The following is a 12,029-nucleotide window of genomic DNA, read 5'->3' on the forward strand; positions in this document are numbered from 1 at the left end:
ACTTGCATAAGTCACGATTTCTAAGCATTTACTAGATTTGCCTTTCACATCGTACTTCACAAGCTTTAGATTTCCACACGTGACTTATTTCTTTTTAATTATCTTGGTCCCCACTTCTCATGTGCTAGCAAATTATTAGGATGCATGGAACTATTCTTATAGGCATAACGGTGGAATGATGTGACAAAGGGAAAGGGATGTAAGTTATAAAGTATGCCAACAGGCTGAGTCATAAGTCGATATTAAACACTGTGTAATTTGTGAACCACTGCTTTAAAGAAACAATGGATCTCTCTGTTTCAGTCTTCCGGATATGGTTATCAGTATTTAGCATTCACTGGGTGTTGATAATCGGTAGATATGAATATGATAATCATATTAATGTGAAGGATTTGTTGTTGACATAAAATGGTGTGTGGTATTATAATTCAGCTTTATGAATTTAATCCATATTTACAGAAGATAAGCAAACACTTAAAAAAAAAATACTGTACCAAAGCAGCACATAGTGCTGGAATCATAGTCACACTATGCAGTTATGAGATTAGCATATGAACAAAAAGGAGAATTTTTGAAGCTCTTAGCCATGCTACAGGAAACAAAAACGCAAATCTTATTGTAGGATATAGCTCATGTTTATTGCTTTAAGCTTGGACATAGAGTCGAAGGCTGCTCTGAAGTCAATGAAGCTGGATATCTCGTCCTCTGTCGTCCCCTTTTCCTTGTCTTTCCCAACATCAGGGTCTTTTCCAGGGAGTCTTCTCTTCTCATGAGGTGGCCAAAGTATTGGAGTCTCAGCTTCAGGATCTGTCCTTCCAGTGAGCACTCAGGGCTGATTTCCTTAAGAATGGATAGGTTTGATCTTCTTGCAGTCCATGTGACTCTCAAGAGTCTCCTCCAGCACCATAATTCAAAAGCATCAATTCTTCGGCGATCAGCCTTCTTTATGGTCCAGCTCTCACTTCCATACATCACTACTGGGAAAACCATAGCTTTAATTAGGTAATATTAAATAGGAATTTTATACAGTTTAATGTGAAAATGGGATGGAACAGATTCAGTGTTAGAAACTGAGATATGAAAGCAAGGACCTAAATGGCACCTTAAATCTAGGTTATGGGTGCAACAACGGAATGTCTAGGTGCACTTTTTAAATAACAAGAATACAAAGCTGAAAATAAATGAACTGTAGCTAAAATCTTATATTCATTTTTCACATGATCTAGTCATTCCCCTGCCCACCCCCCTAATATTCTTAAGAGGGTCTCTTCTTCAGGCTTCAGAGAGTGGCTGGAAGTGGGGAGGCAGAAAAAGGTCCTCCTTTCCTTCCACTCTGCAGTTTTAATCTGAAATCTTAGGCACAGAACTTCGCCCAGAGCTCAGAAACTGCTTGCGCTAATGAAATTCCTTGTCGCAAAACGCGCCTAGAACAATGGGAGTTTCAAACACTGCAGACTCATGAACATGCAGAACTGAAATGGACCAGAAATAGAGTAATCTGCCCATTGCTGGCTTGTACAGGACATGATCATGGATAATATTTGCTTTCTGTCAATGATTTTCATTGTATTTGCAGATTGGCTACAGTGATTAATTAAACAGATTTAACAATTTTTGTTTATTAGTAGCGTTTCCCATTTCCTTTTCTCTTACTGTCCTATACATAATATTCTCATAGTTTAGTTTACCCTGCAAAGCCAGCAGCAAGTTGTAAAGCAAAAAGAGATGTTGAAAAAGAAGGAAGGAAGGAAGGAAGGAAGGAAGGAAGGAAGGAAGGAGACGGAAAATGTACTCAGAGCTTGTATGTTGAAGTTGATAGAGGAAACCTCTCTTTCTCGTGCAATGCTTTTTCACGGCACACATAATCATCCTATGGTATTAATTGAAACAGGAGGAGGTGACAGAGCTGTTAACTTGCATAACTGTGGCTCATTTTTAATTATGACGTGTTTAATTTTTTCAGAGCGTTTAGACTCTGGGACCTTTATTCCAGTTTCTGGCACCTAAAGAAACTGAAGATAAAATATTAATTAAATGAAAACAGCAAGCGAAGAGTGGCACATTCAGTTATGGTATCTAGCTATAATGCATATCTAGTAACTGTTCGGATGGCTAATCATTATTCTTCTCCCCTACAGGAAAGATTTCAAGTCAAGAATCCTCCACACACATATATCCAGAAATTAAAAGGCTATCTCGATCCAGCTGTAACTAGGAAGGTAAGAGATTTTATTTTGTAAATGTTTGAATCCCCCCCCCCCATTTTCATTTAGGAGTAGTATATAAAATCAGCCAAATGAAGCAGTTGACCAGGTGTGGGGAACTTTTGGCTTTTTGGATGTTGCTGAACTGCAGCTCCTCCGAAACCAAGACCAAGCACGGCCAGTTGTCAGTGATGATGGGAATTGTAGTTCAGCAATGTCTGGAGTGCAAAAAATAATTATGTTGGAGATGAGAGGGGTGAAGGTGTTAACGTTTTTTAAAAATGCTGCCTAACTCTTCTATGGGATGCGGGTGGCACTATGGGTTAAACCACAGAGCCTAGGACTTGCCGATTAGAAGCTCGGTGGTTCAAATCTCCGTGACGGGGTAAGCTCCCATTGCTCCTGCCAACCTACCAGTTCAAAAGCATGTCAAAGTGCAAGTAGATAAATAGGTACCGCTCCGGCAGGAAGGTAAACGGCATTTCCGTGCCCTGCTCTAGTTCTTCAGAAGTGGCTTAGTCATGCTGGCACATGACCCGGAAGCTGTACGCCGGCTCCCTCGGCCAATAAAGCGACATGAGCGCCACAACCCTAGAGTTGGTCACGACTGGACCTAATGGTCAGGGGTCCCTTTACCTCTTCTATGCACTTACCCTCAGCCCTGCACATTTGAAAATATGGAAAGCTTGCATGCTGGGGGACATTTTTGGGAGAAGGGCTCACTTCAGCCTTCTTCTAGACTTGTTAATGTCTTAATTTAACAGAGGCATTCAAACATGCATTCTTCTCTCCCACAGCTTTTTCTCCTTTTCCCCAAAGATAACCTTTGTAATTTTTATGTACGCTGCTTCGAGACTTAGGTCATTAAGAGCTATATAAATGCAAGCAAGCAAGACCTGTACCCAGGAAATGTCTAGTCAAAACTTCACCACCTGATTCTGCTGACATGATGGAATAAATGGGGCATTCTTTTATATCAAAAGGCAGGTCCCATCAGGGTTCAGAAGAGTGTGTCTTCCTTGCATATTTTTTTAAAGTGAAAAGTTTATATTTCATTTTATAGTTGCATGGCTGGTTGGGCATTGAAGGATGTCTTTGCAGGTCAGTGGGCAAAGAATTGATGGGAATTACAAACCCAGTAGACTTCTGGCATAAGTTGAAATGAAAGTGGTTTGGCACAAGGTTCATGGGTTGCAGAACACAGCACCTGTAGGCTGCAAGTTAAAATCTAGTTTAGACCCAGTAGCACACAGGCAGGTAGTGTTGTGCTTTAGGGATTGGTGTTCCATGAATCGTACCTTGTTGTTACCCAGATAGCAACCTGGAAGTTTAATTCTGCACTAGCTGGAGCTTTCAGAACATTTTCAAGGGTTACTCACATAGAGCAGTTATCCAGTTGTGAAGTTATTGAAGTGTGGATTACTGAGGCCATGGCTGAGGAAGCAGCTGGTTGTGGACCTGGGCCTCTAGTGTGAGCAGAGATTCAAGGAGAACCTCCAGTTTATGCACCTGCTCCTTCAAGGGGAGCCTTCTAGAACAGGCTGTCTCTCTTAATTTCTGGATTTGGGAAATAACTGCCCACAGCAACTCAGCCTTATCAGGATTCTGTCTCAGTTTCTTGGTCCTCATCCAGCTCATCACGGCTTCTGGGCACTATTCTGTCACTTAAGCTTGTCCTGCTCTAGGTGGATTGGAGGGAGAGAGCACAATAAAACACATTTGCCATGTGTGTACAGATCATGCAGTAAAATGTGCAGCTAACTGTAACTATTACCCATATAGTATAGTATGAGAGAGAAGGTTAAATAGTCAGGATGAAATATTGGATAGCTTTGGAGAAAGTGTTGTGTAAAAGATATATTTTGATTTCTGAATGTATTTCATATACTATAAGTTGATTTGTATTGGAAATTGTATGGTGTGTGTGTGTGTGTATGTGTGTACACACAAAAAAACCAACAACAATTGGTTGTCTGATAGATAGTGTAATTCTTCAGAATTTAAGCTTAATATGCATCTTAATGACTTATGTATTCTCCCTGTCATGGGAGTGTGAAGGTTTTATATACCATCTACCTTAATCTAAATATCACACTCAGACACTGTTTTCTCTCCTTGCAAATTATAGAAATTTAGGAGAAGAGTTCAAGAATCTACACAAGTATTACGAGAACTAGAAATTTCTTTAAGAACCAATCACATTGGGTAAGAATGATTTATTTTATTTTACCTTTGTTGACGTTTGGGCAAAAGACATTTATCGCAACCTGTCTAAAGCTTCCTTGGCCCAGCTGTGTATCTTCATGGCTCAAATGGAACCATGGTTCAAATAGTATTATGACTGTGGGTTTTCAAGCTTTGCTATAGGAACTCTTTCCTCATTGGCTTACCTGCTGAGGTACTCCTAAATATCTGCCATTGACTCCCTTGTGTTGCAGAGCATTCTGGGACATATTCCAGAGCATGCACAGTACATATAAAGTACTGGCCAAGCCTGCAGGGCCTCACTGTCACGCATCAACTGAATAATCTCATGAATATGTCAGACCTAGACCCTGCAATCATGATCTGAGGCCCTTCTTCGTATGCCTCCTCTGTGAGAGGTCCAAACAGGAACAACATAAGAGCAGGCCTTTCCTACACTGGCTCTCCTCTTGTGCAATGCTCTTCCCAGAGAGACTCACCTGGCACCTTCTCTACATATCTTTAGACGCCAGGTGAAAGCATCCCTCTTCTCAAAGGCCTTTGGCTAATTAAACTTTCTGTGGCCTTTTAAATTATTGAGGAAGCCATTGTTTTTGTTTGTTACTATGGTATGTATTTTTTATGTTTTTATATTGTAAACTGCCCTGTGATACTTTGATTGAAGGTAGTATAGAGATTTAATAAATCATCATCACCCACGGTGGGTAAAAATGTTTTCTTCTGGGTGCCTTGGTTTCATTTCATTTAAAAAAATTAAATTATTTTATGAATAATATTAATTACAAAGAGTTAAAGTAAAAAGAAATAAAGAATAATAATCTACAAAACATTTTTAAAGGCAGAGAAAAACAACAATAACAATATACCTCAACCACTATTACAGATCTTTTCTTTGGGAACCCTGAGAAGCTTTTCAGAACCCTCAGGGTTCCCTAGAACACAATTTGAAAACCACTACTCTGGCATATTTTTCTTTCCTTCAAGGCATTGTGACTTTGTGATGTGGCCTGGTTTTGCATAAGCGTTGTGCTGCTCAGGCAATGAGAATTTAGAGACACAAAATTCAACAACTGCAGTGTTGCTTCAAAAGAGAGCTGCATTTTAAGTGTGTTGGAACACGCCCCCCACCCGATCTTTCACAAACTATTTTTGTTAAAAGTTCTGGCTCTCTTTCTTTCTCTCTCCCCCTCCCTCCCCCACCTTTTGCAAAGCCCGTTTGAAGTGAAATTGACCATGAAATACCAAAGCTAGGCCAACATTGCTAATACATAGTTGGCAGAGCAGCAAATGTTTAGGCAATATCTTTGAGATGACATGCCAATGAAGTCTGTAAGCAATTGTAGCAGTTTTGTCATCAGCTGAACGTCAAACTTTAGTAATATTTCCCAAACCAAATATGCAGTAGAAGTTGTCAGTATATCATCTTTTACTCTTTTCTTTTATGGAAACTTGCCCGAGAGTTAACTTTTTAAAAATGCCAAGCGAAATTTATGACTTACCCTAATGTCTTGCCAGATGTTAGCTGTGACTGAAGTGAGAGACTATTTCTGCTAAGTTCATTAGGACTTTGAAGTCAGTGGCTGCTGTGAAATTCTTTTGTGTGTGTCAATGTGACTATTAGCTTGAGCTAATTGGTTGTGTGCAGCTATCCGTACCTGTACACATGAATCCTTTGAGACAGAAAATGGCTTCCTTCCATATGTGGTGAAATGTCAGCTGTACCACACACTCCTGGTCCCATCCATCGAGAGCATTGCTTCTTAAAACTGTGACTGATAGCTCAATCCTATACCTATCTACTTAAAAAGTATAAATGGGCATCCCCACTTAGGCTGTATGTGATTACAGCCTAAATCACTTGCTGTGAAATAAACACAGACTTTGGGCCATCCGTATTCTCCCCAGCCTTTTCTTTCTTCTCTCTCTCTCCCCCCCCCTGCTTGGCCAATTTCCCATAATTCCCAGTCTGAGGAAGGGTCCCCAATAAGAAGGCCTCTGCCTAATCTATGTCAAATGAAATTCCATTTTGAAAGATTCTATACTGCTGTTCAGGTAGTATATACTAGGGCAGTGTACAGCATGATAAAAAGAATATTGAATTAAAATAAATCAGTACATACAAACTAGGAATCACTGGTGTGGTTGCTATGGCTCGGGTCCAATTATCCCTGCAGAAAGACCATTGGAAGTTCAAAAACTCATTTGTTTCTTGAGATTTGGGGGTATAGTCCAGTTAACATGGTATTTGCTTGAGTTTTGCCGCCATGTTACTGTTGACAAACTTTCTCTGTTAGTGCATTTCCAGGTTTTTCAAAACGATAAAATATCCTTGGAATTACATTTACATAGAGATGGCAGAAAGCCCAAATGATGCTTGCTTTCCTGCCCAGATGATTAAATTAAAATAAGTGAAATACCTGGTAATTGTGCTGACCTCTAATGGTAACCTCAAAATCTTGACTGAGAGGGGCAATTTTACCTTGGCTCTGAGCATGTGCAGTGGCCTTGTGGTTTGGTGACACCATTACACATTCCATGCTGAAAAGTTTCTGAGAGAGAAATTACTAGCTTTTGCAAAATGTGTTTCTTTTCTCCTGTAATTACTGGGTTCTTTTGTGTGTGTGTGTGTGTGTGTGTGTGTGCAGACTTGCTTGCACAAGCACAAATATGCTGATCTCTAATGATTTTCCCTAACAGGTGGGTCAGGGAGTTTTTGAATGAAGAAAACAAAGGCTTGGATGTTTTGGTAGAGTATTTGTCTTTTGCACAGTATGCAGTCACGTAAGTAAGACCCGGCTTATGCAAAACAAAACATTACAGTGTAGAGTGATTTGTTGTTTTGGCCTTGCTAGTGCATCACCGCGCACTAAAGCATGAACACCCTTTAGTGCAATAGTTTACTGTTCTAGCAATTGATGGTCTTCCAAAGATTGCTGCCAGAAATCTCTTCTTTGTGGGGTTACACAATGCACTGCTTGGCTTAGTATGTTGTATCAGCAGCATATAGGAAACACTGGATACCACACTTGTTTGTTCCTCTACGCTGAGATGAGTTCGACCTTCTGCATCCTTGCCCTAAGTAGATAGTTCCATACCTTCAGAACATACCCTTTCAAATGTTCCATGGAAGCAGTTAAAGCAAAAGCACAAGTGAATTATAGACCTCTTAGGGACACAGGAAGCACTTTTGCCCAGTATTGTCAAGTCTTGCATTAGTTGTCCAGGGTTTTCCCCATCACCTGCTACCTGAAATCTTTTTAACAAGAGATGCCAGTCCTTTGAACCAAGAATTTTCTACATGCAACACATCTACTCTGCTGAGCAATAGGCCCTTTCCAAAGCTTTTATACCTCTAATTTCCCTAAGTGAGATTTCATATCTTAAAATGCAGTAGGTTCGCAGTCTTACCACGGCTGAGACCAATGAGTTCCACTTGGTATGCTGTGGCAGAACTGCAGAAAGTAGAACCACTTTGCAGTCAAGCTTCTTCTTGCCACTCTCAAAGTATTTGAATTAGCCATGAAAATGCCTACAATAAGATGATGGCAGTGGTGTGATTGCTAGTACTGGGCAGAAACTGGGAAGCGCGAGTTGTCTTATGGAGCTACATGCTGTTAGCTCCCCATGAGAAATCCCCTTGCAGTGCTGATCTATCGGGGAAGCAGGGGAGAGGAAGATTGGCCTGAACTGTGCTTCAGTGTCCTGTTTCGCCTCTGTGCTGTCCAGCCCTGAATGTTCTGAAGCAGCGATGGGGAGCCTGGGGCATTCTGGATGCTGCTGGACTACAACTCCCAGCATCCCTGACCGTTGGCTCAGCAGACTGGGGCTGATGGGAGCTGCAGCCCAACAGCATCTGGAGGGCTTACAGATTTCCCATTTCTACTTCAAAGGATCATGAATCTAGCAATGGGCAAACAAGTTTCTGCTTTACTTGCAGTTCTCCTGGTTCAGGACCTCAGGTTCTTAAGATGAAGAGAAATGTGATTTGGTTTTTAGGACATATACAGACAAAGGTGCTTGGGAGAGACAGTTGTTTTGTTTGAACTGGAACAAAGTTAATGGCAGGACATTACTGATTTGGGGGGGAAAGGCACGTTGCAGGAAAAGAAGTGCTTGCTTTAAAGACTTTCACCTCCCATACTGAACCAAGAGCAAGGCGTTTTACTTGTCGTTTACTCTTCCCTAACATGGCATGCATAGAGAATAACCTCAGAGCATATAAGAAGGGAAGAGATGGCTCCACTTTCAAAGAGCAGTGCATTGAGTAAGGGCTGGGGGGAAATAAAACAAAGGAAGAGCAGAAATGATTACATTAAATGCATTGCATATGTTTGGAGTTTGGTCTTGGCCATTATACAGGGATAGATTTGAAACTAAATTAGAAAGCAAAGCTAATTGATTTTTTTTAAAAAAATAAAAATAAAAATGAAGAGAGCCCTGGAGACTTGTTTTCCTCCAACGAATCAAGCAGTTTTGAAGTTAGAAAACATGGATAAGATTGTAAGATTCTTTCTCAGTTCTATCTGCACGATAGCCCTCTCCCTGTTTCTCAAGATCCAAATTTACTGTGAAACGTACGTGTAACTAGCACTCTGTTTTTAGCTCAAGGGGAAATATGTTACAGTGCGCTCTGTCACTGTATTGTTGACTGTAATCAGCTGGGACAGAGTAAATCTGCAGATGTTCAGCAGCAGGAAGGAAAAAGTTATCTACGTCTCTCTCTTCTTGCTTACTTTCTCTTTTCTGTCTTTGTGTTTTGCAAACCTGCATTGAAATGTTCATTTCCGTTTAGGTTTGACTTTGAAAGCTTGGAAAACAACATGGAAAACTCAATGGATAAATCTAAGCCTTGGAGTCGATCCATTGAAGACCTCCATCGAGGAAGTAACCTCCCCTCTCCCGTTGGCAATAGCATTACCCGCTCTAGCAGACATTCTACCCTACGGTAAGAAAGCAAGGTGGCTCCAGGAAACAAGATGGCGGCTTCATGCAGGAGAGAATTCAGTTGAATGTTACATATTTTGAGATTGACACCAACCCTCATTATACAGTTTACATATTTTGACGACTACTTAGCCAAACTTCACTGGCTGTGCTTAATTAAATTAAAAATTATCTGAGGAAGCTAATTATTTATATTGTTGTGAGCCGAGTTTGTAGTTTGCGTGTGGTGTTTTTTTATTTTGCAGGTGATTGCTTGGCTAATAATTAGCATGCCCCTAGGAGTGCTTTTTTCTTGGTGTTGTGAAATTAACGGAGCGATAAGGCTATTGCCCCATACCTGCTTAACACGTTCCTGCTGAACTCAATGAGGCTTCCTTCAGAGTAGACACCTGTAGGGTCCTTCGACTTTGAAGAGTCGTCTGGTTACATTTCTAAAGCAAACAGCCTTTTGGAGAGCTCTTACTACCCTCTGGCATGGATATACCAAAAAATAAATAAGTACTCAGAACTAAAGAATAAATAAATACTCAGAATGACCAAGGCTGGCAAAATCTTTGAACTATAACATGCCAAAACCATTACTTGTGATATTTACTATATGGAGGAGGGGGAGGAGTGGAAGCCCATTAGGTGGATCCTCCCAACAGTATTTAAAACCAGTCAATTTATTTTGACTCCTGAGGCAGAAAATCTTGGAAGCACCTCTCTCTGTCCTTGGTAGTAAAAATAAGAACAGTAATAAATTGAATAACTACCAGTTTGCTACCCTTTCATGACACTCTGAATCTGTTTCATGAAGTGGCCATGTTACTCTGTTTAATGGTAGATGGCCCTTCCAATTTGTTATTTATTTAAATGAAACCTCTTTGTTCTTTCTCATTTCCTACAACACTCCCTATGGCCTTTTCCGCTCAGAAGGGAGAAGAGAAGCTCTCTGGCTCAACAGGATAGTGGGTGGAAAGAAAGGAGGACTGTTTGGACATGAGTGCAGAGCAGAGGGACTAGACTGCAGAGAAACAGCCTCAGGCACTTCTCGTCTCCTTTCCCTTCGTTCTCTTCCTTCCCTCACACTTGAGGAATCAGTCTGTCAGCCCACCATCCATTTCATCTTCCTTTTCCCTTCCCTCCCATCCAACTTGTGCCCTAGAAGCTCTCTCTCTTTTAGCGCTCTCTTAAACAACTCTCCCTATGCCTATGCTCTTTGCTTTTGGGGAGCTGCTGCTGCTGGTGTCAGCGCAACGCAAGGTCAAGGCGAGGCATTGCTGAGGGCCACCACCAAGTAGGCCGAGATCTGCTCAAGGTCCCTAGTTCAGCTCCTCTGAAACAGCTTCTTCATTGCTGCTTATTCTTCTGTGGTTATCATGTAGTATCTCTTGCTTAGTATCTATCTGTGGTGGGATATTCCCTCTAGTACTATTTCCCTTAGCACTTACTATTTCCTCTAATACCATGTAGAAATATCAGTATGGAAAAACTATGCCACTATTGCATAGTTGCTTTTCTTGGAAGTAGTGAATGCCTGATCAGCAGGAACTGCTCATGCACAAGCTAATTTCCCTAACGATTTGCCTCAAATGCAGCCTGTTTTTTATTCAATGCAAGTATCCGTCTTAAGGTGGCTATTGATAGTAAATATCAAATTGCTTTAAGTTCACTGCTCCTTTTTGAATATTGCTGGCTGACATCAAAAGTAAAGAAGCTTTCAAATCACTAAGGGTTTAGAATTTAGAATTTTATGCAGCCTCTTTCACTCCTTTTCTTGGAACTTCGACATTAAACAGTCAGGCTGCATCAGCAGACTTAGAACAGATTTAGCCCATGCCATTGATTCAGGCTTCAGAAGCTTGGAGAGAATCAGAGGACTGATAATTTGCAAAAGAGATCCATGCAACTGGAATGAAGAGTGCAGAGAAGGAAGATCAAATTGTTAGGGCTAGTTTTTGATCTGGAAAAAGCGGAAGAGAGAAGGTAATATCAAAAACATCTCCAGTGGGCCAAATAATTTGATTGCTTTCAAGGGGCAAGGCAATTGCTTATAGGGTGATACCCGGGAACAGCTGTGCAGCAGTGGTTCTTGCAGAGTTTGTACACTGTTGATCCATTTAAGAAAGCAGGGCTTTAAAACTTCATAAATCAGTAGGAGATGAATTTTGGTCTTGTTCTTCCTTGAACCCCCACTGGGAGCTGGTTTTAGCAGAAATACAGGTGTTCATTACACATTGCTTACATTTTCTTTCTCTCCTCCTCTCCATCTCCTTTTTCATATGCGCCACCCACATTGTATACACCTTCTCTTCGCTCTATGTCAATGGCTTCTCCTGTGCTTTCCTTTCCTTTCCTTTTCCTACGGCATCATTTTCTTCTTCTTCTTCTTCTTCCTCACTTGCCTTGTTCTCCTTTTCTCCTCCATGCTCATCCATGCCTCAAAATGCCATCAGAATGGTTTGTCTGCCTGATCAACTTCCGTACAAACGCCGCCAGAGCTGCTTTTCACACAACTGCCTCTGGAGTGGCTTCAGTTTACACTCTGCTGGTGAGGCTTCAAGCCGGAAAATCTCGTAAGTTGTGGGTGTAAAAGCTATGCCCAGAAAATAGAATTTAAAAAGCTGACTGGTACATGGCAGCAGACTCCCTTGCACTGCTTGCCATGTGTTATAATGAAGGTGGACCACATGT

At 41.1% G+C, this 12,029-nt stretch overlaps 1 protein-coding gene across 7 annotated transcripts in view; it reads left to right on the forward strand.

Moving 5' to 3' along the window:
- Positions 1-12,029, forward strand: part of FMNL2 (formin like 2) — a 187,877-nt gene that overhangs the window by 124,433 nt on the left and 51,415 nt on the right. For all 7 annotated transcript variants that reach the window (XM_082197881.1, XM_082197877.1, XM_082197879.1 and 4 more), the window contains exons 3-6: positions 2,139-2,219; positions 4,333-4,409; positions 7,107-7,190; positions 9,202-9,354. In XM_082197881.1, coding sequence (XP_082054007.1) covers positions 2,139-2,219; positions 4,333-4,409; positions 7,107-7,190; positions 9,202-9,354 — 395 coding nt within the window. The remainder of the gene's footprint in view (positions 1-2,138; positions 2,220-4,332; positions 4,410-7,106; positions 7,191-9,201; positions 9,355-12,029) is intronic.

Source organism: Podarcis vaucheri, assembly GCF_965113315.1.
Source record: "Podarcis vaucheri genome assembly, chromosome: 1".
NCBI classification, from domain to species: domain Eukaryota; kingdom Metazoa; phylum Chordata; class Lepidosauria; order Squamata; family Lacertidae; genus Podarcis; species Podarcis vaucheri.